General features: G+C 36.8%; 3 protein-coding genes across 12 annotated transcripts in view; 1 reads left to right on the top strand and 2 right to left on the bottom strand.

The window, feature by feature from the left end:
- The window catches only part of LOC139982345 (MAM and LDL-receptor class A domain-containing protein 1-like), a 191689-nt gene that overhangs the window by 126507 nt on the left and 37935 nt on the right, over nt 1–27247 (top strand). For 2 of the 9 annotated variants that reach the window (XM_071995077.1, XM_071995075.1), the window contains exons 121-122: nt 953–1008; nt 2155–3318. The exons of 6 other annotated variants lie outside the window; for them this stretch is intronic. In XM_071995077.1, the coding sequence (XP_071851178.1) occupies nt 953–1006 (54 nt within the window). In that variant the 3' untranslated portion in view covers nt 1007–1008; nt 2155–3318. Of the gene's footprint in view, nt 1–952; nt 1009–2154; nt 3319–18105; nt 20114–27247 lie in introns of those variants that run through there. One more of the 9 variants, XM_071995076.1, reaches the window with a different exon arrangement.
- LOC139982350 (uncharacterized) lies at nt 9376–16612 on the bottom strand. Its single transcript, XM_071995089.1, has 6 exons — nt 16456–16612; nt 15035–15385; nt 12900–13163; nt 11914–12051; nt 11527–11691; nt 9376–10169 (listed from the first exon to the last, which is right to left on the bottom strand). The coding sequence occupies exons 1-6, from the start codon at nt 16511–16513 to the stop codon at nt 10060–10062; spliced, it is 1086 nt and encodes a 361-aa protein (XP_071851190.1). The 5' UTR covers nt 16514–16612; the 3' UTR covers nt 9376–10059.
- LOC139982346 (uncharacterized) overlaps nt 20258–27247 on the bottom strand; it is a 43063-nt gene continuing 36073 nt past the window's right edge. For both annotated transcript variants that reach the window (XM_071995084.1, XM_071995082.1), the window contains 4 exons: nt 26426–26689; nt 24399–24542; nt 23997–24161; nt 20258–21172 (listed from right to left, as the gene is read on the bottom strand). In XM_071995084.1, coding sequence (XP_071851185.1) covers nt 21051–21172; nt 23997–24161; nt 24399–24542; nt 26426–26689 — 695 coding nt within the window. In that variant the 3' untranslated portion in view covers nt 20258–21050. The remainder of the gene's footprint in view (nt 21173–23996; nt 24162–24398; nt 24543–26425; nt 26690–27247) is intronic.

The raw sequence follows: 27247 nt of genomic DNA, 5'->3' as shown, positions 1-27247 counted from the left end.
GAAATATGAACTTAAAGTTAGCAGATACACTTAACACTAAGGGAAATATGAACTAAAGGTTAGCAGATACACTTAACACTAAGGGAAATATAAAAACTAAAAGTTAGCAAATACACTTAACACTAAGGGAAATATAAAAACTAAAAGTTAGCAAATACACTTAACACTAAGGAAATATAAAAACTAAGAGTTAGCAGATACACTTAACACTAAGGGAAATATAAAAACTAAGAGTTAGCAGATACACTTAACACTAAGGGAAATATAAAAACTAAGAGTTAGCAGATACACTTAACACTAAGGTAAAAATATAAAAACTAAACGTTAGCAGATACACTTAACACTAAGGAAATATAAAAACTAAACGTTAGCAGATACACTTAACACTAAGGAAAATATAAAAACTAACAGTTAGCAGATACACTTAACACTAAGGTAAAAATATAAAAACTAAGAGTTAGCAGATACACTTAACACTAAGGAAATATAAAAACTAAAAGTTAGCAGATACACTTAACACTAAGGAAATATAAAAACTAACAGTTAGCAGATACACTTAACACTAAGGTAAAAATATAAAAACTAAGAGTTAGCAGATACACTAACAATAAGCAAAACATAAACAAAAAGTAAGTAGACTTAACAGTGAGGGAAATATTAACTTAAAGTTAGCATATGCACTTTACAGTTTTCTCTGAATTTTCACCAAAACAATGAGACCTTTGCCTCTTTCTGCCAAAGACATCCTTACCAGTAGTCCAGTGATATGTAGAATGCTGTGTTTGAATTTGTTTTTCTTTTCTTTTTTTTTTTACCTGTGTTCTGTACACATAGGAACAGGATCCTACTGTTAATGTCACAAATGTTAGAATGTCTATCCTAATTATATTTTTTAGTGGTTTTGATGTTCATATACCAGTTGACTATTAATATTTCTTTGCTTTATTTTCAGTTTAAGTTAGAAGATGCAGACACTGCTCCATACTTGGAACCAGACGAAACATAACAGTAAGTCTTTGAGATCTGTCGCCATCATTGAATGGTCAGTTCTAGAGAAATCAGTTGTAATTAATTAAGGATAGAAACAATAGGGAAGTTGGCTCGATTTACACTAAACCCAAAATGAGACAGTTAAAATATATTCTTAATCATTCCAAAGCAAACCTCTGAATGCTAAAGGAAAGGTTTCAATAAACATCTGCTGGTATTTAAGAAGTTGCCTTTAAAAAACAAATATTGCTAGTTTTTCTGTAGTTTCTGAAATCTTATTTTGCCTTGGATCTCCTGTACTTAACTCTGTTAGAATATTTCACAGCATTAGCTTGTTAACATTATTTTGTTAATATTGTCGTTTCACATCTACACAATTGTCACCACTGTTTTCGAATGGGAAAATAATATCGTTTCTGACAAGTTTTAATACAATTGTGATACTATTTATTGTCGCTGATGACAGTGAACTTACAGCTAACATATCAATGAAGCAACCACCTGTCTTGCATGTTTGCGTCTTCGTAAGGGTGCGATTAGCTGGCAGCTCTATGTAGTCAGAATTAGAGACACTAGCTAAATCACCCCGAACCAGGTTTGTAGGAAAGTAGTTACACCTGCTCACAAATAAAATTTAAAAAAATTTAAATTTCAAAATGAAATAAAGATTCATCCAAATATACTGAACTGAGCCGGTGGAACATCAGCAGAGGGTTCGACTTTTCTTTCCATTGTAAGGTTTTCGTATCTTGCTGATCTAATTGGTTGTCTGGATTTGAGAACAATAGCGAGAGATCGCGCACACTAGCACAAATAGGGAACAAAGAAAGCTCAGCATGGGTGTCAACCTTGTGTTTATTATGGTTGTAGCAAAGATATTTATCACTCTAGATCTTAATGTTAATTGGTAAGAAGGCAGTTATTGACTCATTTCAACAAAAAGGTCACTTACACCCAGAGTTTATATTTGTAACAGATGAGCCATTTGCTCTGCTAAAAGTCGCTTTAATTTTGACCTTGTTTGTTGCAGCTCTTAGAATATTTTCTATAACAACATTTCATTCCCCCCCCCCCCCTACAGTTATATCGATTCTCATTCTCATATCGATTAGTTGTTCAAGCCTTCGAATTATGATCTTCTATATTCTCAATCTTCTCTCATAGGTCCTGAAGCAAGTCATTGTGTCTGGAAACATTTCTTTCAAATAATTCTTGAAAAGTCTAAAAGAACTAACACAAGCCTCAACCATGTTTGGTTCTCTTTCTCAAACAACTATGTAACCTGTGTGTACAATTCATCATTAAGTAAAGGTGTAATCATGTTTGTCGATTTTATTGAATGGATAATATATTTGCATATATTTATATATGTGAATAAATTAGCATATGTATAATTACCATCATATGTATTCTGTCTAAAAAATGAATGATGTTTTATTAACCAAACACTATGCAATCGTTTTTTTTTAAGATAGTATATTAATGAAATCTTTCGAGAATTTTTTAATTTGTTTTTTTTTTTTTATGTAAAAGTTTAACAAAAATATTGAAAAAAAATTGTGCTACTTATTGTTAAAGCTGATGACTGCATAACAATTTTTGCGAACCTTATTATTTTTGGAATTATCTCTAATTTCTTTTTTAACTGAATATATTAGCTAATAATAAAGAGTTATGCAACCATGCACGTTTGGACACTGTTTGATAATGTCGATGGTATGTTTTTTTGGGGTAAACAATGTATTAAACACATAAGTAATAATAGGGACCTAACCTCCATACGTTTCAGAATAGCTGGTATCTGTAAGTAAAATAATTTGGTGAAATAAAGCTTAGTTGCCAAATCTGAATTCCTAACGTGGACTGGATAATAACCAGTGCTGGTAGTCACAGGTTGTTTTTTGTGTATACAAATTTTCAGTTAGGGTTACTTTATCAGGTAGTGAATCAATTTACCACTGTTTGCTGTTCAAAAAATTTCCTTATCCTTACATTTTTATTCCAAACGTTCTTTACGTATCATTAATACTCATTCAAGACGGATTCAAATCATTCTATTATCTTACGTTTTCAAGCTCACTTATAACAATAGATATCATTGATACGATTCTTTGAAAAGTTCCTGAGGAAAATTTGATAACTTATATTTTGTTTTGATATGAAAATGAGTGCGTTGATTTTCATTTCAACTCTGGACACTTTTGTCTTTCAAATATAAAATGTTTTATGATCAGTGTTTCCTTATTTTGCAGGTACTTTCTCCTCCATAATAATTAAATATATTTACTATTGAATTTTTATCTGGAAAAGAAATAATAAATAAATAAATAATTGAGACTGATTGAAAACATCAACTCATCGTTTTAATTGTTTATTATTATTTTTGTTTGTTCCGTTTTATGCATATTTATTGAAGGACATTCCTTTAAAAGAACATTACATGGGTAAATTTATTTCATTTTTGGTTCCTTGCTAAAAGCAAAGGAACCTATGTATTCAGGTGTTTGCGTGTGCGTGTGTGTGTGTGTGTGGCGCTTTAGCTTGTATGCACGATAACTCAATAAGGAAATGATGTTTCATGACCAAACTTGGTGGGTGGATAGCCAATAGTAAGAGGATAATCCCTATTGTTTTTGGTGCCCGCAAAGGTCAGTTAGATGCCAAAAACAAATATGTTAAAAACAGCAATAAGTCCCATTGGCAGGGTCCGACATGGTTGATATTTTGGGAGTAGTAGGGTAAGGGATCGTTTCCAAACATAACGGTAATGTGATCGAAGGTCAACAAAGGTCAATTATTGATAAAAAGCTAGTATTTTTGCGATAACTTGAGAAGGAAATGTCCGTTAGGGTTGGGAGCAGGGCCGTCTTAAGAGATCACCGGGCCCTGGGCCCGACAATGGAGCGGGGCCCCTCAATCAAGTGAGTTCGGGGTCAAATGAAATGTAAACAAAGTTTCGAGAAAAATAATTAAAAATTTCTCCCCAACCCCCCCCCCCCCTGAAAACTATTTTAAATTGAAAGCCATTACTGTTTTCTTTCAAATAAGCCATGTTTCCCTTCAGGGGGTGTTGGGTTATGGAATTAAAAAAAAAAATTCTCCAATGTATGACACACTCGTACATCGGGACGTATAGGGTTGTCTAGACATCGCGCATAGCATAGGAGCAGTTCACCTCTACTACAAGGACATCATGGACATGCCTATAAAGAGCTCACAAAGTAATTACAGTAGATAAGATTTAGGATCAATTCCACCTGATCATTGATGTGCCGAAAGACTCATTTACTTATGACCATAAACAGTATGACGGTAATCGATGTTAAGTGATGGAAAATGAATATCAACTTACCGAATATATTCTCCTGGGTGAGAATTGCACTGAAAAAAATGACTGGTGCTAGGACCGCGGACCCGAGTTGTCTGGTGTTGTAAGCCTTCGGGGCATTGTATATTCCAGGGCTGCCAACTCAGATTCGAATATTTAATGTAAAACTCTCAAGTGTTTCACCAACTCTCGTCACAAGTTGTCAAGTATCGAATTCAATCAGGCATAATGGCCTATTCAATAAGTTTTCCTCCCAGATTAGGACATGGGGTTACTACGATTGCGGGGCCCCTGACATCGCGGGGCACTGGGCCAGGGCCCAATGGGCCCATGGTTGGGAGTTGCTTCAATGTAATCCCAATGTCGATCCGGATCTGGGTGACCCTTGACCTCAATTTGACCTCTGGTGATCTTTACGTGTTTTGGGGATTTTTACAGTTTTGATGCTATTTTCAGATGTCGAAGGTACCTTCTGATCATAAATGTCAATAGGTTGACCCTGTGTGACCTTCTTGTACGAAGTTATATTGGGTCAAAGTTTTCGGTCGGAGTTAGGATGGCTGTACAAATTTGTCGTGTTGTTTTTTGGAATCAGGAGATCAAACTACATCTGAAACCAAGGTCAAAAGGTTAAAGGTCACATTAGAAAAAATGTGCTTATTTTGTGAGGAAACGAGCAAAAAAGGAAATGTTTGGTTTTGATGCTAGATTTGGATATCAAATGTAAAAATTTCAATGGGTTGACACCCGGGTGAGCTTTGTGTGTGAAGTTATACGAGGTCAAAGTTAATTTTCAGACATTAAATGCAATAACCCCCATTGCCAAGGTGTGTCACGGTTGATATTTTAGGACAAGTTGCAAATGGTATAGAGGAATATTTTCAAACTTAACGGTCATGTAATCCGAAGTCACCAAAGGTCAATGAATGTTAAAAAAAAAAATAGTACTTTGGGGGGAGAAAATAGGCAAAGAAAAAATGTTTGAATTTTGACAATTTTGATGCTCTAATTAGGTCTCACCGATCAAAAATGTCAATTGGTCGACCCCCGGGTGACCTTTGTGTGTAAAGTTATGTTTACAAGTTCAAAGTTAATTTTTAGACATTTAATGCAGGTGGAGAGATGGAAAGAGAGATCCCTCTGACTGAGTTGACCTTAATGACGGTAGCGTACCTCCGTCACAACTGATAATTCTCTCAATTAATACGATTCGCATTTCCGATACCTTCGTTGGTGCCGATGGGACGTTAAGTCGGTGTGATATTATTGAACATAAGATATGTATTGATACAACACATATAACCGGACGGTAGTTGCTGTACCAGCTATGAGTATCGGCTGATATACATATTATCGAAGAGTCTGTTAGCCCATGGGCTGCACCATGCAGTGGCGGAGAAACGGGGGGGGGGGGGGGGGGTTGGGGGGTTTTAACCCCCCACTTTTTGAAGAGGGGGGTTGGCCCACACAATCAACCCCCCTAGTTTTTGTCAGTAATGTTCTGTTATAGCCTATGTTATGTGCTCCAAATGGCATAATAAATCAAATTATTAAATTTGAAATTGTTAAAGTCATTTCAACCTTTTACCTGGTAGGCTACATCAACAATTAACGACCGAAAACCGAGTTAAAATTGCCTCACACATTATTTCTAGCCCCTTTCCCCCACCTTGCGCATTGGAACTTGTAGCTCATAGCGCTAACTTCACCCCACAACAGACATACACAAAATAACGTTTTGCTGTTGAATAGCTTTGGAACTGTATACACTTGCCAACTTCAACGAGGTGAAGGAAGGAAAAGAAAAAGAAGAAAGAGAGAAAAGGAGAAAAGGATGGAGTAGAAAATACGGCAAGAAAACGGGAAGAGAAAGAGGAACAGTGACAAAATTATTCGAATTTGTAAAGCAAACAGCAGATATCACATCATTTCAGTGAGCATGAAATTGGCGTTCCACGATAAACAGCCTCCAAACCATGGGCGCAGATCCTGGTGAGGACAGCGGGACGCGTCCCCACCAACTTTTTCAGTAGTGGGGACATGATATACCGTGTCCCCACCAATTTGTCTTGACCAATAGCTGCATTTCAAGTTCCCCTGTATTGAACTTTGGCGCAGTTTGATACAGCATTGTGCAAATGACATGCAGCAGTTCTCATTTTATTGTATTTAATCCACAGTTGTTAAATATAGGACGGAAATCGCATTTGCGGCAGTCTATATTTGTTTTCTGGGAGAGGACACCAGACCCATCGTATATACAAAAGTCTACTTGGATTTTTTGTCCCCTGATTTTCTTTCTGCAGACGCCCATGTATTTCTCCAAACAAAATTTCTAAGCCATGAGATCTAAAACTTCAGGAGGTTTAGGAGCATCATTAGGTCTGGGAAGTGTTATTTCCGGCGATCTGGGAGGTATATTTGCCCAAAAAAATCGTACGCTACGCGCGAACCCATGGTCGCGCTCCGCTTAGATAGTGTCATAGAACAGACACGCTTCCCCACCATTATCCAAGACTGATCTGCGCCCATGCTACAAACTGTCGATGTGTGTAGTGTTCAGTTTCGGAAATATCTGGTATATTTTATTTCCTTCAACGAAATTTTTTAGAAGCCGTCTGAATTTTTGAAAATTTCCTAACCAACATTCTTCATCATACTTCATCATACTCGTGCAATTTTGACCCGTCTGTTAGGGTTTGAAGGAGGTTTTTCTATATCGGTTGTCCATAGATGATATTTTGTGCAATATTATGGGTATGTTTTGAAGTGAATTTATTCACGAGAATTGTGAATTTTCAAATTCTGAACAGTGGGGCTGACGGATATCGTGGGCCGCGATGAAGAATCACCTACAAAAGCAATGATCCACAGGATATGTGATGAAGTTGAACATGATGTGTGACTTCAAAAAGGTTATAGATGAGAGAAAAAGTATTTGGAAAAAACTTGGTTCTCAGGCAAAAGTGTACATATGGTTGTTCAGTTTCAAGCCCGAGAAGTGCCATTTCCGGTGATCTGGGGGTACCAAAACCAGAAATTTGCTTGTACGCTGCGCGCCAACCAATGGTGGCGCTCCGCTTAGATAGTAATACGCACCCCTGGGTTAGAAAATCCTGCATACGCCCCCGGTTAAATGCAGCTTTTCAAGGCCTGGGCAATGCCATTTACTGCAATCTGGGAGGCAATATTTGCCAAAAAATTCTTGTGCACTTCGCGCCAACTTATGGTGGCGCTCCACTTAGATAGTGAGCCAGCAGTTATGACTTTTTATTTCATCAATGGCCTGCAACCCCCCCCCCCCCCCACTTCTGACAAGAAATCTCCGCCACTGGCACCATGATTTACTCTGTGTGTCCAACCCCGGAAGAGGCTCTTACGGAAGCGTAGAAGGGACATTGCATTGACGACTTACCAACTTGACAAAACGACAATTATCTGCAAATTGACGAGTTGACCAGATGGTAACGTGACAAAATTCAGAAAATTGACGTTTTGACGAGATAACGGATCTCGTCAATGCAACAATTTTCTGCAAATTGACGAGTTGCACACTTACTACCATCTCCACAAAATCACAAAATTCAGAAAACTGATGAGTTGACGAGATAACGGATCTCGTCAATGCAACAATTTTCTGCAAATTGACGAGTTGCACACTTACTACCATCTCCACAAAATGACAAAATTCAGAAAACTGATGAGGTGACGAGATAACGGATCTCGTCAATGCAACAATTTTCTGCAAATTTGTCATCTTGTCGAGATGGTAATAAGTGTGCAACTCGTCAATTTGCAGAAAATTGTTGCATTGACGAGATCCGTTATCTCGTCAAAACGTCAATTTTCTGAATTTTGTCACGTTACCATCTGGTCAACTCGTCAATTTGCAGATAATTGTCGTTTTGTCAAGTTGGTAACTCGTCAATGCAATGTCCCTTCTACGCTTCCGTAGGCTCTTGATAATATAGGTACACAAGACCCAAAATAGTTTACTTCAAGCAGACTTACAAAATGGATTCCACCAGATGCTTCTTGATTGAAACTCGCGACAATCAAGGGCGGCAGAAGCACTTTTAATCTGGGGGGTGGGGGGGGGGCACCGACGTCGAAGGGCACTTTGCAGAAATTCGATTGGACTGATGCAGCCTGATATTTGGTATCCTTTAAAACTCTTATTGTATTATAAATATTTGCGTATACACATCACTCCATCAACGCCCCCGCCCCCCCCCCCCCCCTCAAGGAAAAAAATGCATACTAGCACTGCAATATCCAATGTGCAAATTGAAAACAAGGAACAAGTTTTCTTTCGAGACAAAGTGAGGTGAAATCATTAAAAAGTCCAAGTCCCTGCACACGCGATCGATACATGTATGAAAGCAATGAAATATGTCAAAATACGAAAGGATGGGGAAGGTTATGGTGTATTAAAACTACATTAATTATTCATGGTAGGCTATAAATGGCTTCTGCTTATTACAAAGTCACAATTTTTGTAATATAGCAATGCATTTTTGGAAATGCGTTAGGATTTTTTTAGCAAATTGAATATGCATAATGGCACTGCTGAATTAGAGTTTATTTCTTGTTAAGAGCTTAACAAAAAAAATGCCATTCGAAATAGCTTTGAGTTTGACCCACAGAAATTCATTAATAGTCCTAAATTAGGATTTGATCCCTTACTTTAATATGGCTGACCTAATAAGGTGATCAAGAGTACAATTTTCATGTAGAAAAGGGGCACATTTTTAACCTGAGGAAAAGTTGGAGGGGGGGCACGTTCCCCCTGTGCCCCCCGGTTCCGCCGCCCTTGACGACAATAAACAACCTTTCGTTGTCACGTGGGATTGAATCAGTATAAACGGTTACTGATGTGTCTTAAGAACAGTCCCGCCACATTCCAGAGGATAATGGCGGAAGCGCTGTTGCGTTGCGAGGTCTTACGTGGAAGTTATGTCTGCAATACATTGATGATATCACTTTAAGCAATACGTTATCCTTTATCATCTTTGTCATATTCAGGCAGTATTTGAAAGATTGAAGCCCAACTGAGCTGGGGGTACTCTACTTTTATTACATTCCGTATTATGTGTCTGCTTCCAATCACCGCCTTACCTCTCCGCCCTCTTTTTTAACCATTTAAACGGCACATACAAAACAGATACCAAAGATGAAAAAAAAGAGACTTTTACAGCGTGCATAAAATACAAAAGACAGGCAGACTGTTAACATTACAAGAGTTACATTATCGTGGATGGCTGATATAGATACAATCGGTATGAATATTCTGGGGTTTCGGATAAATTGTGAGCCCTGATTTATTCTATTATTAATTATAACCGTGATCATTCGAATGAGGGCGATATGCAGGAACTTGAATGACAGATGTAGCCTTAGTTGAGGAATAACTTTTATACGTACAGTATAATGAAAGTCACTCATGCATTTTACTTAAAACTTAGTTTTGAAACTTATGCATACATAATTAATCAAGCATTAAATCAAACGTTGAATATTTCTTGGACAAACCTGCTTTAAATTGTATAATTAATTTAAACTTAAGATTGGTCAATAGAATGGCCAATGACATAACAATTAGAATCGAAGAAAATTACGAAAGTTTTTAATAGACCAATATACTCATAAAACAATTACAAAGAATAGCAGAAGCTTACATGCCCGTTCACCAAAAGATAGAAAATTATATCAGATTATGACAAGACATTTAATTAAGGGATTCATCTGCATACTTTTAGATTAGATGAAGGTCCATAAAATCGGTTACAATCCGATTCGTTGTCGGGACAGTTCTGCTCACAACTAGCTCCCCATTTACCTTTAGGACAAGCTGCAAGAGCAAAAAATTGTATGTATATAAAGTGGTAATAAATGATTAATGCAATTGAATTTATATATATATATATATATATATATATATGTCTTATATGTGTGTGTATGCGTGTGTGCGTATATGTATATATATATATATATATATATATATAGCCTATGTGTGTATGCGTGTGTGTGTATATTCATATGTATGTATGTATATATATATATATATGTGTGTGTGTGTGTGTGTACATGTGTGTGTGTGTGTGTACATTCAATCTATAGAAGAACCACTATAGCAATACATATATATGTAAGTATTTCATTTGAAAATGTAAGAAGCTGTAAAATTCCAGCCTCCACCGGGATTCGAACCAACGCCTCTCGCTTTACATGCGGACACCCTAACCAGGTAGATCATATGGAAGCTGATAGTATGATAGTATGCTGATAGTAGATAGTAGTACATATATATATATATATATATATATATATATATATATATATATATATACATATATATATATATATATATAGTCGATAGGGGAAGATTGTTTATGTCCCCAATTTTCCGGATGAAATCCGTAGTGTCCTGCAAATAGGACGATAGGGACTAAACAAGAAGTTGGATGAGAAGATCCACGAATTTGGAAATTTTATTAGTCGCTGTACCATTACCCGATATTATGGGCCTCCCGGGATTGCCTTCTTTGTGAATTTTAGGCAAAAAATAAAAGCGACCAAGTTTTGGGTCGTTTTCAAGCAGGTTTTGGCCTAACTTGCGGTCAATGGAACCGTTAGAGACTCTCTTTTGGATGACTCTTTTCACGTTTTGTGTGATTTCTTGAGTAGGATCAGAATCCAGGAGCTTGTAGTGTTGAGGGTTGCCGAGTAGTCTGTTGGCTTCCTCTCTGTAGAATTGTATGCCCATAGCGACAATTGCAGAACCCTTGTCGGCTGGCGTGATGACAATGTCATCGCGCTTCCGGAGTTCATGGAAGGCCTGTCTCTCAGTTTTGTTGAGATTGCCGCGGAAGTCTGGGCCAGAGGTCTGTGTTTAAGTGTCGATAGAACATATTTAAGTCAAGAGAAAGTTTCTGAGCGTTAACTTGCAGTGGCTTAGGGCAAAAATTTAGACCTTTGGAAAGTAAGTTTGTTTCTCTTACCTAGAGTTGGCACTCAATGGCAACTGCACTTTTGGTGGTGTTGCATCATGAGGTATGTATCTCTTTGCGACAGAATCTGCGAGACCTGGTTCTTTTTGAGGTTTCAAGTTTCAAGTTATCTTTATATGAATTATTTATAGGTCCCCATGCATGTATATGTTTAGACAATTTTTCCCCCTTAATCTGACTTAATAAAGAAGTACGTACCTCGATCACACGCGTTTCCCCACCAGCCAGATGAACACTTGCATCCGTAGTTGTCTCCAAAGCAAACTAAATTACCTTTGCACTTTGGGTCGCCACCTGGCAGATCTTCACATTTCAAAGTTCCTTCGTAATTTAGATAAAGTTGTTCACCGTCTCGGTCAAGAGCTACAGATTGTTGGAAAATAAAGATTGAACCAATTTAGAGGTACGCTATTGTATACAGCTATAAGAGCGGACGTAATATGTTGGACAGTGTTTTGTTTTAATAGCTCTTTTCCGGAGATAAATTGGGCTATTCTTAGACACGCATCATCTGTAATCAATTATGCATAGCCTACATACATCAACACACACACATACACGCATACATAATATATTTTAACTTACCACAGTCGCACAATCCACCAGTCAAGAAAGGAGGACAGATGCATATGTCGAAGTTGTCGCTAAGAACACCGCCATTTTGGCACTCTTTTTTAGACTCAGTACATTTTCCAGTTTCGTAAAAATAATTCGCTGGACAAGCTTTAAGGAAAGTAAAATAAAAAATCTGGTTAAACGTCAGTCAAAAGCAACCCCAATATATAAGTTATATTTTAAGTGGTTATATTTGAACTGAACTTTAGGTATAATTTGCTTAATTTAACCTCTGTATATCTGTCTGTATGTCCGTCCATCTATCTATGTATATATATATATATATATCTAGATAAATCAATAAAGAATAACACACCAGAAAAATTCCACTTCACGACCGGTTTCGTCCTTTTGGGACTCATCAGGCGAAGGTAGGAATCGAACCACGGATCTTCGTGTCACGAACCGAAGTCCGTATCACTCGACCACAGTGATTCTACTGGTGTATTAAAGCGTATAAATTGGCTTTGAATAACTGTCATTAAGGGCGTATTACCCAAGTGTTATAATTGTACAATCATTGTATATATATATATATATATATATATATATATATATATATATATATATATATATATATATGTACACACACATATATATATATATATATATATATATATATATATATATATATATATATATATATATATATATATATATATATGGGTGTGTGTACGTGTTTGTGTTTAAATTATTATTTGTTCGAATTCATTGTTCAGTAATTAAGCCTCACATATTATTAAATAGAAAGAGGTATTCTGGATACAAACAATGCCAAAAAACCAAACTTAATTCGAAACGTATGCAAGCGTCTTTACGTTAACCTACATTAGACCAATTCCATTAAACAGCAGTGAAGAGTGTTTAGCAAATAATCTGAAACTGATCTTCTTCGAATTCTCTGTTTTGCGTTGCGTGGTCCCTGGACCCTTATCATATTATGGCACAGTACTTACTTGCAGCAATGACTAGAATTTGGACAAAAAAACCTCTACCAGCCCGTCGCGGTCTTTGTATGGTGTAGAGACCAGCGTCGTCAGTAGTTTTAAGGATCAGTCTCGGCCCAGTGTTTATATTTCTCGCTTTTCCCTTACTCCAAACAATCTTTCTACATCCAGGTGACCAGCGAACACCAATGGATACCTCCTTCTTCAGATCGCTAGATGTCGTTGACTTAGGGTATATGGTAACCGTCCGTACACCTCGTGTGTCGAGTACAGCTGAAATGCAGTCAAAGATTATCTAAGTGTAATACATGACATGTATAATTCATGGACAGTAAACATAAAATCAAATCCCAAATTCCTTTATTAACGAGGGAATCGATACGGTAACGTGCATATGAATTCAAAACTGGATGGGTGGGGAGGGGGGGGTGGTGCTGTTTGGCAGATTCTAGATTCACACAGACTGTTTTAGGTCAGAGGGCCAGGAAGCTTTATGGAAAGGAAAGAGGTGGATGAAGGATGTGCCTAGGGGGTCGCTGAAGTCGACTATCATAGGGGGATACTCCACCTGAAAAAAAATATAGGCGTTTAGATTTAAAAAAAAAGTGTAATCTAAGGCACACTTAAACTACGATTTTTGTGTGAGGTTGATAATGGTGTATATAACAGACGAGTGGTTTAAATAGTTCCCTTCTGAACGTAAGAAATCCCCAGACTAAACCATTTTCCTCCGACTGGCGATGGAAGGCGGACAAAAGAAATTAATACTTACAGGCCCGGCATCTGATCTAATCATCCAAATGAATGAGGAAGTGCCCTTAAGACAGAACGTGCAAACACCCACACACACGCAGGTGTATTTTACATACAGAATGAGGACCCCATTGTTTTTGCCATTGTTCATTGTACCCTGACTTTAACAATACCCCCGAAAAGTAGAATACTTATGAGGGACGAGACTTGAAACGTGAAACTTGAAGGTGATTCTTTTGAAATGATGTCTGAGGAATTGGAATTCCTTTGTTCAAAGTCCTCAGACAGATTACAAAACATGTACACACACGCACAGGCACGCGCGCACACACACATGTTTGTATTACATTCATACCGAGGACCCCATTGTATTTTCCATTGTTCAAATCCACGTACCCTCACCTTAACAATACCCCATAAAATAGAATTCTTCCGAGGACGTGGTGATTCTTTAGAAATCACAAACCGAGGACCTGGAATTCTTTTGTTCAAGTCCTCGGTCAGATAGCAAAACAAACGCACGGGCGCGCCCGCACGCCCAACCTCCTCTGTGAGAATACACACATTGCAACAAAGATCATAGTTATGTCGTAAAACTGGATACTTTACGTTGCACACGACGGTCATGAACAAAACAAAAGTTAACAAACATACTCTTTTGGCAATAATGTCACTAGAATGTATTTGGTTATCTCAACTGTTTTGGTTAACTTAACTCATAACTCAAAAGTTTCACAGTTAATTTGGGGATCCTTGTATGCACGAATCAGTAGAACTATAACGTTGTAGCATATTATGTAATTAATCCGTAAATCAATATTTTGCAGGGCATGACTTTAAAGAAAAGGAGGAAAAATCAAGCAGATTTCTACGTTATTATTGATTACATCGGTGATAACGTATCAATACTTGCTCAAACCTGGTTAATATGAAAGAAACCTACCCACAAAACAATCTCATTAAAAACAAGGGAAATACATTCAAATATTATAAGAAAGTTCCTTTCAAAGTAATATTGTAAGCTTTGAATATTGCCAAAAAATGATACTTTTCTTTTTAAAGAAATGTTTTTCCAAGATAGACCCTTTGCACGAAGAAAACGAAACACTTTGATCCACTCTCAAGTACAATAGGTTGACATTGAAGAATGTAAACCGTGTTATGATTTCATGATGCCAACTCAAGTCTGTGTCATGAGTCCCATTGGAAAGGGAATCATTAAAAATAAAAAAATCTAACACAAGATCAGGGTAATTCAGTGCATGTACTGTGCACTGTTTACAGTTCAACTAGTTACATGAAACTGGATAATAATTTCGAGAATCATTACGTAAACTGTCAGTTCCCCCCCCCCCCCCAAAAAAAACTGAAATCACTTAAATAATAGTCACCTGATTTTGGTTTTACAAATGTGTAACCAGTGAATTCACTTAATCCGTCGGCAAAATTCAAATGTCCTCGATATTGCCCATACCGCATTCCTCGTCGGCGGTTCAACTCATCTACCCGAAGGAAACATCCGTAAAAGTATCCTTCATTGTCAATGATCGAACCAGTCCGCAATGCATTGGTAGGTAGCCCTCCGTCCTTTGTGATTGAGATATCCACTGTATCACTATCGCCAATGTAAAATCGGGTCAACGCGTACACGTAAATAGGCGCAGAGCGACCAGTTTCCGGATAATGAGACATGACGTAGAAAAGCGGGAAACCCGACTGAGGTGGTGCTGCATTGATAGACACTAAAAAAAAGGTAATATGTATCAAAATAAGATGGGGAAATCAACAAAGCTTACATGTACCGATAATGAAGTAAGTTTAATACTGACTGAAAAAACCCGCATCAGTTTAGTGACGATTTAATGGTATCCGACGGGCGAGCGGACTAATGCAAGGACGGACGGACGGACGGACAAATGCAAGGACGGACGGACGGGCGGATTTATTCTCGGATTTTTAGACGTCACAATGACACCTACTAAATTATAGTGTGTCGGTTGTATTTCGTGACGGGTAATTCAATTTTACATAAAATGCTGTCACAGATTTGAATGGTTGTAATCGATTAAGTATACTTTGCGTAAATGGTGTCGACCATGACACTATCCAAAGGTGAATGATTTAAAGCAGCCATTTGACTTGAAATCGCAAACATAATTATTGTAATGCTAGCCTAAAATAAAATCCAATCTTACAAGGTACGTCTTATATTGTTTAGTCAAATTTTCATTCACATGTATACTGATAAAGAGCAAGTGTCAATTTTTTCTTTAAAATTGTGATTATTTTGTAACCAGTGATTTCTAATGCTGTGCAAAGTATGCGGCAGACGAAATATTGAGGGTTGCATGGAATTCATGATGATGATGATGATGATGATGATGATGATGATGATGATGATGATGATGATGATGATGATGATGATGATGATGATGATGATGATGATGATGATGATGATGATGATGATGATGATGATGATGATTACGACCTTTCATTTCATTTTTCCAAATGTTTTTCATGATTAAATTCTTGAGGCTACTTATCACAGCGTGTTTAAAAAAAATATATAACGTTTCTACCATGCTGTTAGTTGATTAGACTACATTCCCGTCGCATTAAACCAGAGGTTTTACGTGGAACGCACTCTTTGTTCTTTTTTGTTTTCTTAGTATAATCGAAATTTTATAACATCAAAGTTATCAACTGCTATCAAAAGTTTGTCACCATAGGTACCGATATTAGTTGTGAAACTTAGAAAGAAACAATGAGAATGAATTTAAAATAGCAAAATAAAAACTTTATTTACACCTACCATACATCAGGAAAATGAAAAGGCCACAATAATTGATTGCCTTCAAGAGGACTGCCATGGCGTTAGACGGTCAGTTCACGATTAATACGTGAAGTTAAAAGAAAAACTAATATGTCCACAGCATACTAACAACTTTAGTGATATTAGTCATTCGAAGCCACACTCTCTTAAACGCTGCCCACTCCAAAGAGGACAAAGAAAAAATTTATATTCAAAGCAAGTCACCCATGCAAAGCAAATTTTTTTTCGTAAACACTTTGTGATAAACCAACGTTCCATAAAAGACAATTCAAAATAACTAATAAACAACTTACAAAAAGCAAAAAAACAAAACAATTAGGCAGATACTTTTGCAATAGAAATGTATTGTTAGACTCCTACAATTGACTTATAGTAAGGCTGGAGAAACAGCATAATAATAACGGTAATTGGAATTCCAACTTCCAAACAATGAAAAGCTAAAGGACCTCCCACTGTGTGATTTTAACCTTTAGGTCTGTACCGTATTTCGCCTATCTCTCTCTCTCTATATATATATATTATAATTACGGTTCCCCTTACACATATATCACCGTGCGATGAGTTATTTGCCATGGAAGCTGTCGAATTACATCGCATTGCTCACATCGCATCGCTCCAAGTGTGAATAGGTCTAAATATTAACACTATTTTAACGTTTTTTTTTATCGCATCGCGTCGCGCCTAGAATGATCGGGCCTTAACAAAGGGTTTCGTTAAAGTGTCTAACACGGTATTATTTCTTCCGACTGCATGTTTCAGTCAGTTTTACGTTTCAAAACAGCATCTGTTGAGTTTACAAATTTGAGCAATCAAGAGCCTAAACTCTCCAAGTTCAAACGTCCCCCCCCCCACCCATCCTACGCCCCTCTCTCCGATCATTTCACCTTCGCAATCTTCTTCGAAAACATTTTCCTAGTTTATTACTTTCCTTATCGCTACCAGTTTAATGACAGTTAACTTACAGCTAACATATCAATGAAGCAATCACCTGTCTTGCATGTTTGCATCTTCGTAAGGGTGCGATTAGCTGGCAGCTCTATGTAGTCAGAATTGGAGACACTAGCTAAATCACCCCGAACCAGGTTTGTAGGAAAGAAGTTACACCAACTCAAAAACAAAAAATTTAAACAAAAATTTAAACAAAAATACAAAACTGAGAGGGTGAAACATCAGCAGAGTGTTCGACTTTTCTTTCCATTGTAAGGTATCGGTATCTTGCTGATCTAATTGGTTGTCTGATTTTGAGAACAATAGCGAGAGATCGCGCACACTAGCACAAATAGGGCACAAAAGAAGCTTGGCATGGGTGTCAACCTTGTGTTTATTATGGTTGTAGCAAAGATTTTTATCACTCTAGATCCTACTCTTTATTGGTAAGAATGCGGTTATTGACTCATTTCAACGAAAGGTCACTTACACCCAGCGTTTATATTTGTAACAGATGAGCCATTTGCTCTGCTAAAAGTCGCTTTAATTTTGACCTTGTTTGTTGCAGCTCTTAGAATATTTTCTATAACAACATTTCATTTCCCCCCCCCCCCTACAGTTATATTGATTCTCATTCTCATATTGATTAGTTGTTCAAGCCTTCGAATTATGATCTTCTATATTCTCAATCTTCTCTCATAGGTCCTGAAGCAAGTCATTGTGTCTGGAAACATTTCTTTCAAATAATTCTTGAAAAGTCTAAAAGAAATAACACAAGCCTCAACCATGTTTGGTTCTCTTTCTCAAACAACTATGTAACCATATATTCTGTGTGTACAATTCATCATTAAGTAAAGTTGTAATCATGCTTGTCGATTTTATTGAATGAATAATATATTTGCATATATTTATATATGTGAATAAATTAGCATATGTATAATTATCATCATATGTATTCTGTCTAAAAATTGAATGATGTTTTATTAACCAAACTCTTTGCAATCGTTTTTTGATGATAGTATATTAATGAAATCTTTCAAGAATTTTTTAATTTGTTTTTTTTTTTTTTTATGTAAAAGTTTAACAAAAATATTGAAAAAAAATTGTGCTACTTATTGTTAAAGCTGATGACTGCATAACAATTTTTGCGAACCTTATTATTTTTGGAATTATCTCTTATTTCTTTTTTAACTGAATATATTAGCTACTAATAAAGAGTTATGCAACCATGCACGTTTGGACACTGTTTGATAATGTCGATGGTATGGTTGTTTGGGGTAAACAATGTATCAAACACATAAGTTATAATAGGGACCTAACCTCCATACGTTTCAGAATAGCTGGTATCTGTAAGTAAAATAATTTGGTGAAATAAAGCTTAGTTGCCAAATCTGAATTCCTAACATGGACTGGATAATAACCAGTGCTGGTAGTCACAGGTTGTTTTTTTGTGTATACAAATTTTCAGTTATGGTGACTTTATCGGAAAGTGAATACATTTACCACTGTTTGCCGTTCAAAAAATTTCCTTATCCTTACATTTTTATTCCAATCGTTCTTTACGTATCATTAATACTCATTCAAGACGGATTCAAATCATTCTATTATCTTACGTTTTCAAGCACACTTATAACAATATATATCATTGATACGATTCTTTGAGTCTGTTAGCCTATTGGCTGCACCATGATATACTGTGTTGTTGTAGATCATAGGAAGTTGAACTTCTGTACTGACATTGTTGCCCACGCGCTTCCAACCCCGGAAGAGGCTCTTGATAATATAGGTAGCCTACACAAGACCCAAAATAGTTTACTTCAACTAGACTTACAAAATGGATCCCACCAGATCCTTCTTGATCGAAACTTACAACAATCAAGGGCGGCGTAAGCACTTTTAATTTGGGGGGGGGGGGCACCGACGTCGAGGGGCACTTTGCAGAAATTCGATTCGACTGATGCAGCCTGATATTAAGTACCCTTTATAACTTTTATTGTATTATCTTATTTCCGTATACAAATCACTCCATCAACGCCCCCCCCCCCCTCCCCCCTCAAGGAAAAAATGCATATTAGCACTGCAATGTGCAAATTGGGAAACAAGGAACAAGTTTTCTTTCGAGACAAAATGAAGTGAAATCATTATAAAGTCCAAGTCCCTGCTTACGCGATCGATATATGCATGAAAGCAAATGAAATATGTCAAAATACGAAAGGATGGGGTAGGTTATGGGATATTAAACTATACTCACTATTCATAGTAGGCTATAAATGGCTTTTGCTTATTACAAGGTCACAATGTAATATAGCAATGCATTTTTGGAAATGCATAAGGATTTTTTTTGGCAAATTGAATATGCATAATTGCACTGCTGAATTAGAGTTTATTTCTTGTTAAGAGCTTAACAATTTTTTTTCATTCGAAATAGCTTTGAGTTTGACCCACAGAAATTCATTAATAATTCTAAATTAGGATTAGACCTCTTACTGAAATATCGCTGACCTAATAATGTGATCAAGAGTACAATTTTCATGTAGAAAAGGGGCACATTTTTAACCTGAGGAAAAGTTGGGGGGCACGTTCCCCCTGTGCCCCCCGGTTCCGCCGCCCTTGACGACAATAAACAACCTTTGGTTGTCACGTGGGATTGAATCAGTATAAACGGTTACTGGTGTGTCTTAAGAACAGTCCCGCCGCATTCCAGAGGGTAATGGCGGAAGCGCTGTTGCGTTGCGAGGTCTTACGTAGAAGTTATGTCTGCAATACATTGATGATATCACTTTAAGCAATACGTTATCCTATATCATCTTTGTCATATTCAGGCAGTATTTGAAAGATTGAAGCCCAACTGAGCTGGGGGTACTCTACTTTTATTACATTCCGTATTATGTGTCTGCTTCCAATCACCGCCTTTACCTCTACGCCCTCTTTTTTAACCATTTAAACGGCACATACAAAACAGATACCAAAGATGGAGAAAATAAAAGGATTTTTACAGCGTGCATAAAATAGAAAAGACAGGCAGACTGTTAACATTACAAGAGTTACATTATCGTGGATGGCTGATATAGATACAATGTGTATCAATATTCTATAGTTTCGGATAAATTGTGAGCCCTGATTTATTCTATTATTAATTATAACCGTGATCATTCGAATGAGGGCGATATGCAGGAACTTGAATGACAGATGTAGCCTTAGTTGAGGAATAACTTTTATACGTACAATATAATGAAAGTCACTCATGCATTTTACTTAAAACTTAGTTTGAAACTTATGCATACATAATTAATCAAGCGTTAAATCAAACGTTGAATATTTCTTGGACAAACCTGCTTAAAATTGTATAATTAATTTAAACTTAAGATTGGTCAATAGAATGGCCAATGACATAACAATTAGAATCGAAGAAAATTACGAAAGTTTTTAATAGACCAATATACTCATAAAACAATTACAAAGAATAGCAGAAGCTTACATGCCCGTTCACCAAAAGACAGAAAATTATATCAGATTATGACAAGACATTTAATTAAGAGATAAGGGTGCATCCGTTTTTGCCAAGATTAGATGAAGGTCCATAAAATCGGTTACAATCCGATTCGTTGTCGGGACAGTTCTGCTCACAACTAGCTCCCCATTTATCTTTAGGTGGAGCCGCATCCGTTTTTGCCAAGATTAGATGAAGGTCCATAAAATCGGTTACAATCCGATTCGTTGTCGGGACATTTCTGCTCACAACTAGCTCCCCATTTACCTTTAGGACAAGCTGCAAGAGCAAAAATTGTATATATAGGAAGTGATTATAAATGACCAATGCAAATGAGTATATATAAATAAATAAATAAATATATATATATATATATAAACCAAACATTGGCTGTTTTACTTCCAATCACTTACATAATTTAATTATTGTATCTCACTCGAGATCCAGCCTTTCTCAGAATGCAGCATAGTTGTTTAACAGTTAACTAGCAACACTAGCTCCTCTTCAGTACATGATCACCGAAAGTGACAAAGAGTAGCAGGAATTGAAACTATTTTATAGAGAAGATTGTCGGCATGATTGTAAAGTCAAAACGACTTACTGATTTCTGCTGAATTGAGCAGAAGTTTTAGAAATTTGGATTATTTTAATCCGCGTCGGATTATTTTAATCCGATTCCGTAATTGCAAAGGAATTGTTTTGGTTTATCTGGGACGGCAAACTGTTTCTGATGTTTAAACCGAATGGTGCCGTGGTCTTTAGGTTAAGTTCCCAGAAATTGTCTTTTCCAATCCTAGATTTATCTGTCCAAGAATCGCTCTGGTCAATGGCAATAACACGCAAATTCTCAATTGAATGATTTTGGAGATTGAAGTGATTTGCAACAGGTCGGTTGATCTTTTTTGTTTTGATCGCCGATCTATGTTGTGTCATTTTCATTCTAAGAGTGTTTTTTGACTCTCCAATGTATTGTAAGTTACAAATATTGCAGTAGATGAGGTAAATGACATTTTTGGATAGGCAGTTAATTTTGTGCCGAATTTGGAACGTGCGTTTGATTTTGTTGCTCTGAAAGGCCCCGGTCGAATCGACAAGTATAAGCACGTTTTTGCAATTTTGTGTACAGGGCGATGATCCTGTAGTTTCTGGTTTGCTTTCCCCTAATGGGGTGTCATCCCGAAAGGATGCCCGAACTAAGATATCCCGTAGGTTGCTGGGTCTTTTAAAAGCGATGACAGGTAATTCTGGGAAAACTGATTTCAGGCGTTCGGTGCCTTGAAGTAGGTGAAAATTCTTCTGAATTTTGTTAGCCAGTGGTGGGAGACCAGGGTGGAATTCCGTAACCAATGGTACCCTTTTGGAACTGGTTTGACAAGTTTTGTACGTCAATGTTTCGGTCCGGGGTTTGCTTTTAGCCTTTTTGATGGCATTTTCAATAATACCCCGAAAATACTGTCTGTTCAGGAGGTGTTGTGACAGTTTTTTAGTGCGTGAATCAAAATCGACTTCAGAGGAGCAAATGCGTCGAATGCGCAACGCTTGACTGTACGGAATATTTCTGGTACAGTGACGTGGATGGTAACTGCTTGGTAAGAGGTAGTTGTGCTTGTTCGTGGGTTTATTGAACAAGTCTGTTTTGAGTGAACCATTTTGTAGGGTCACAGTGGTGTCCAGGAAGTGAACGCCATGTCCAGAAAAATCAGCAATAAATTTGATAGTGTGATGAAACGAGTTTATGTCATGAAGAGTTTTAGATTTGCCTCGCCATGGATCCATATCATAAAGATATCGTCAATGAAACGTAACCACGTGTGTGGTTTCAAGTTTTGTCGAGATAGAAATTCTTTCTCGAGGTTACCCATAATGATGTTGGCAAAAGACGGTGCCATTTTGGTACCCATTGCGGTGCCATGAATTTGGAGGTAGTGTTTGTTGCCAAATACCAGATTATTGCTGGTCAAGATAAGTTGCATCAATTCGGCCAATTCTTTCTTCGTGGTTTTTTTTTGCCACGTTTCGGTTTGAATGCTTTTGTGCAGGCCGAAATGCCCTCTTCGTTAGGGATATGTGTGTATAACGAAGACACATCCAAGGTAACTAACAAAGTAGATAGGGGAAGATTTTTATTTCCCCAATTTTCCGGATGAAATCCGTAGTGTCCTGCACATAGGACGGTAGGACCGAAACAAGAGGTTGGATGAGAAGATCCACGAATTTGGAAATTTTTTCAGTCGCTGTACCATTACCCGATATTATGGACCTCCCGGGATTGCCTTCTTTGTGAATTTTAGGCAAAAAATAAAAGCGACCAGGTTTTGGGTCGTTTTCAAGGAGGTTTTGGGCTAACTTGCAGTCAATGGAACCGTTAGAGACTATCTTTTTGATGACTCTTTTCACGTTTTGTGTGATTTATTGAGTAGGATCAGAATCCAGGATTTTGTAGTGATGAGGGTTGCCAAGTAGTCTGTTGGCTTCCTCTCTGTTCATGGATAGCCTGTCTCTCAGTTTTGTTGAGATTGTCGCGGAAGTCTGGGGCAGAGGTTTGTGTTTTTACATCCTCTTCAATTGCCGAAATAAATTATTCAAGAGGCGCACAATGTGCCTTGGGCGGATTCCACGAGCTTTTTGACATAAAATTGGAATGCAAGTCGTTGGTTTGTTGCATGGTGTTATTGCCATTTTCGTCGGCAAAAAATTCACGGAGACGTAAGTGTCGATAGAACATATTTAGGTCAAGAGAAAGTTTCTGAGCGTTAATTTGCCGTGGTTTAGGGCAAAAATTTAGACCTTTGGAGAGTAAGTTTGTTTCTCCTACCGAAAGTTGGCACTCAATGGTAACAACTGCACTCATGGTGTTGCATGAGGTCTGTATCTCTTTGCAACGGAATCTGCGAGAACTGTATATATATATATATATATATATATATATATGAATATATATATTTATATATATATATATATATAAATAAATAATATTAGTATATATATATATATATATAAACATATATATATATATATCTTTATATGAATTATTTATAGGTCCGCATGTATATGTTTAGACAATTTTTTAACCCTTAACCTGACTAAATAAAGAAGTACGTACCTCGATCACACGCGTTTCCCCACCAGCCAGATGAACACTTGCATCCGTAGTTGTCTCCATAGCAAACTAAATTACCTTTGCACTTTGGGTCGCCACCTGGCAGATCTTCACATGGCAGTTCTTCATCGTAACTTAGATAAAGTTGTTCACCGTCATAGTCAATAGCTACAGATTGTTGGAAAGCAAAGATTGAACCAATTAAGAGGTACGCTATTGTTTACAGCTATAAGCGCTGACGTAATATGTTGGACAGTGGGAAGTGTTTTGTTTCAATAGCTCTTTTCCGGAGATAAATTGGGCTATTCTTAGACACGCATCATCTGTAATCAATTATGCATAGCCTACATACATACACACAAATTCACACACACATACACACATACATAATATATTTTAACTTACCACAGTCGCACAATTCACCAAACAAGAAAGGAGGACAGATGCATACGTCGAAGTTGTCGCTAAGAACACCGCCATTGTGGCACTCTATTCCAGAGTCAATACATTTCTCTGTTCCAGTATCGTAATAATAATTCGCTGGACAAGCTTTAAGGAAAGTAAAAAAAAATCTGGTTAAACGTCAGTCAAAAGTAACCTCAATATATAAGTTATATTTTAAGTGGCTATATTTGAACTGAACTTTAGGTATTATTTGCTTAATTTAACCTCTATCTATCTATCTATCTATCTATCTATCTATCTATCTATCTATCTATCTATCTATCTATCTATCTATCTATCTATCTATCTATCTATCTATCTATCTATCTATCTATCTATCTATCTATCTATCTATCTATCTATCTATCTATCTATCTATCTATCTATCTATCTATCTATCTATCTATCTATCTATCTATCTATCTATCTATCTATCTATCTATCTATCTATCTATCTATCTATCTATCTATCTATCTATCTATCTATCTATCTATCTATCTATCTATCTATCTATCTATCTATCTATCTATCTATCTATCTATCTATCTATCTATCTATCTATCTATCTATCTATCTATCTATCTATCTATCTATCTATCTATCTATCTATCTATCTATCTATCTATCTATCTATCTATCTATCTATCTATCTATCTATCTATCTATCTATCTATCTATCTATCTATCTATCTATCTATCTATCTATCTATCTATCTATCTATCTATCTATCTATCTATCTATCTATCTATCTATCTATCTATCTGTCTGTCTGTCTGTCTGTCTGTCTGTCTGTCTGTCTGTCTGTCTGTCTGTCTGTCTGTCTGTCTGTCTGTCTGTCTGTCTGTCTGTCTGTCTGTCTGTCTGTCTGTCTGTCTGTCTGTCTGTCTGTCTGTCTGTCTGTCTGTCTGTCTGTCTGTCTGTCTGTCTGTCTGTCTGTCTGTCTGTCTGTCTGTCTGTCTGTCTGTCTGTCTGTCTGTCTGTCTGTCTCTCTGTCTGTCTGTCTGTCTCTCTGTCTGTCTGTCTGTCTGTCTGTCTGTCTGTCTGTCTCTCTGTCTGTCTGTCTGTCTGTCTGTCTGTCTGTCTGTCTGTCTATCTATCTGTCTCTCTATCTCTCTATCTATCTATCTATCTATCTATCTATCTATCTATCTATCTATCTATCTATCTATCTATCTATCTATCTATCTATCTATCTATCTATCTATCTATCTATCTATCTATCTATCTATCTATCTATCTATCTATGTCTATCTGTCTGTCTGTCTAACTGTCTATCTGTCTATCTGTCTATCTGTATATCTGTCTGTCTATCTGTCTATCTCTCTATCGGTCTATCTCTCTATCTGTCTATCTGTCTATCTGTTTATCTGTCTATCTGTCTATCTGTCTGTCTGTCTGTCTGTCTGTCTGTCTGTCTGTCTGTCTGTCTGTCTGTCTGTCTGTCTGTCTGTCTTTCTATCTGTCTATCTATCTATATGTCTGTCAATCTATCTATCTAGATATATATCTAGATATATATGTCTATATATATATATATATAAATATATATATAAATATATATATAAATATATATATATATATCTATATATACATATATATATATATATATATATATATATATATATATATATATATATATATATATATATATATATATATATATATATATATATATATATATATGTAAAAAAAAATATATGTAAAATATGTGTTTAAATTATTATCTGAAGGAATACATTGTTCAGTTAATCCTCACATATTATTAAATAGAAAAAGGCATTCTGGATACAAACAATGCAAAAAACCCAAACTTAATTCGAAACGCATGCAAGCGTCCTTACGTCAACCTACATTAGACCAATTCCATTAAACAGCTAAACAGCAGTGAAGAGTGTTTAGCAAATAATCTGAAACTGATCTTCTTCGAATTCTCTGTTTTGCATTGCGTGGTCCCTGGACCCTATCATATTATGGCACATTACTTACTTGCAGCAATGACTAGAATTTGGACAAAAAAACCTCTACCAGCCCGTCGCGGTCTTTGTATGGTGTAGAGACCAGCGTCGTCAGTAGTTTTAAGGATCAGTCTCGGCCCAGTGTTTATATCTCTCGCTTTTCCCTTACTCCAAAAAATCTTTCTACATCCAGGTGACCAGCGAACACCGATGGATACCTCCTTCTTCAGATCGCTAGATGTCGTTGACTTAGGGTATATGGTAACCGTCCGTACACCTCGTGTGTCGAGTACAGCTGAAATGCAGTCAAAGATTATCTAAGTGTAATACATGACATATATAATTCATGGACAGTAAACATAAAATCAAATCCCAAATTCCTTTATTAACGAGGGAATCGATACGGTAACGTGCATATGAATTCAAAACTGGATGGGTGGGAGGGGGGTGCTGTTTGGTAGATTCTAGATTCACACAGACTGTTTTAGGTCAGAGGGCCAGGAAGCTTTATGGAAAGGAAAGAGGTGGATGAAGGATGTGCCAAGGGGGGTCGCTGAAGTCGACTATCATAGGGGGATACTCCACCTGAAAAATATAGGCGTTTAGATTTAAAAAAAAGTGTAATCTAAGGCACACTTAAACTAAGATTTCTGTGTGAGGTTGAAAATGGTGTATACAACAGACGAGTGGTTTAAATAGTTCCCTTCTGAACGTAAGAAATCCCCAGACTAAACCATTTCCCTCCGACTGGCGATGGAAGGTGGCCAAAAAAAAATTAATACTTACAGGCCCGGCATCTCATCTAATCATCTAAATGAATGAGGAAGTGCCCTTAAGACAGAACGCACAAACA

Source organism: Apostichopus japonicus, chromosome 16 (genome assembly GCF_037975245.1).
Source record: "Apostichopus japonicus isolate 1M-3 chromosome 16, ASM3797524v1, whole genome shotgun sequence".
In the NCBI taxonomy this organism is placed as follows: domain Eukaryota; kingdom Metazoa; phylum Echinodermata; class Holothuroidea; order Aspidochirotida; family Stichopodidae; genus Apostichopus; species Apostichopus japonicus.
This window is presented reverse-complemented; position numbering and strand designations above follow the sequence as displayed.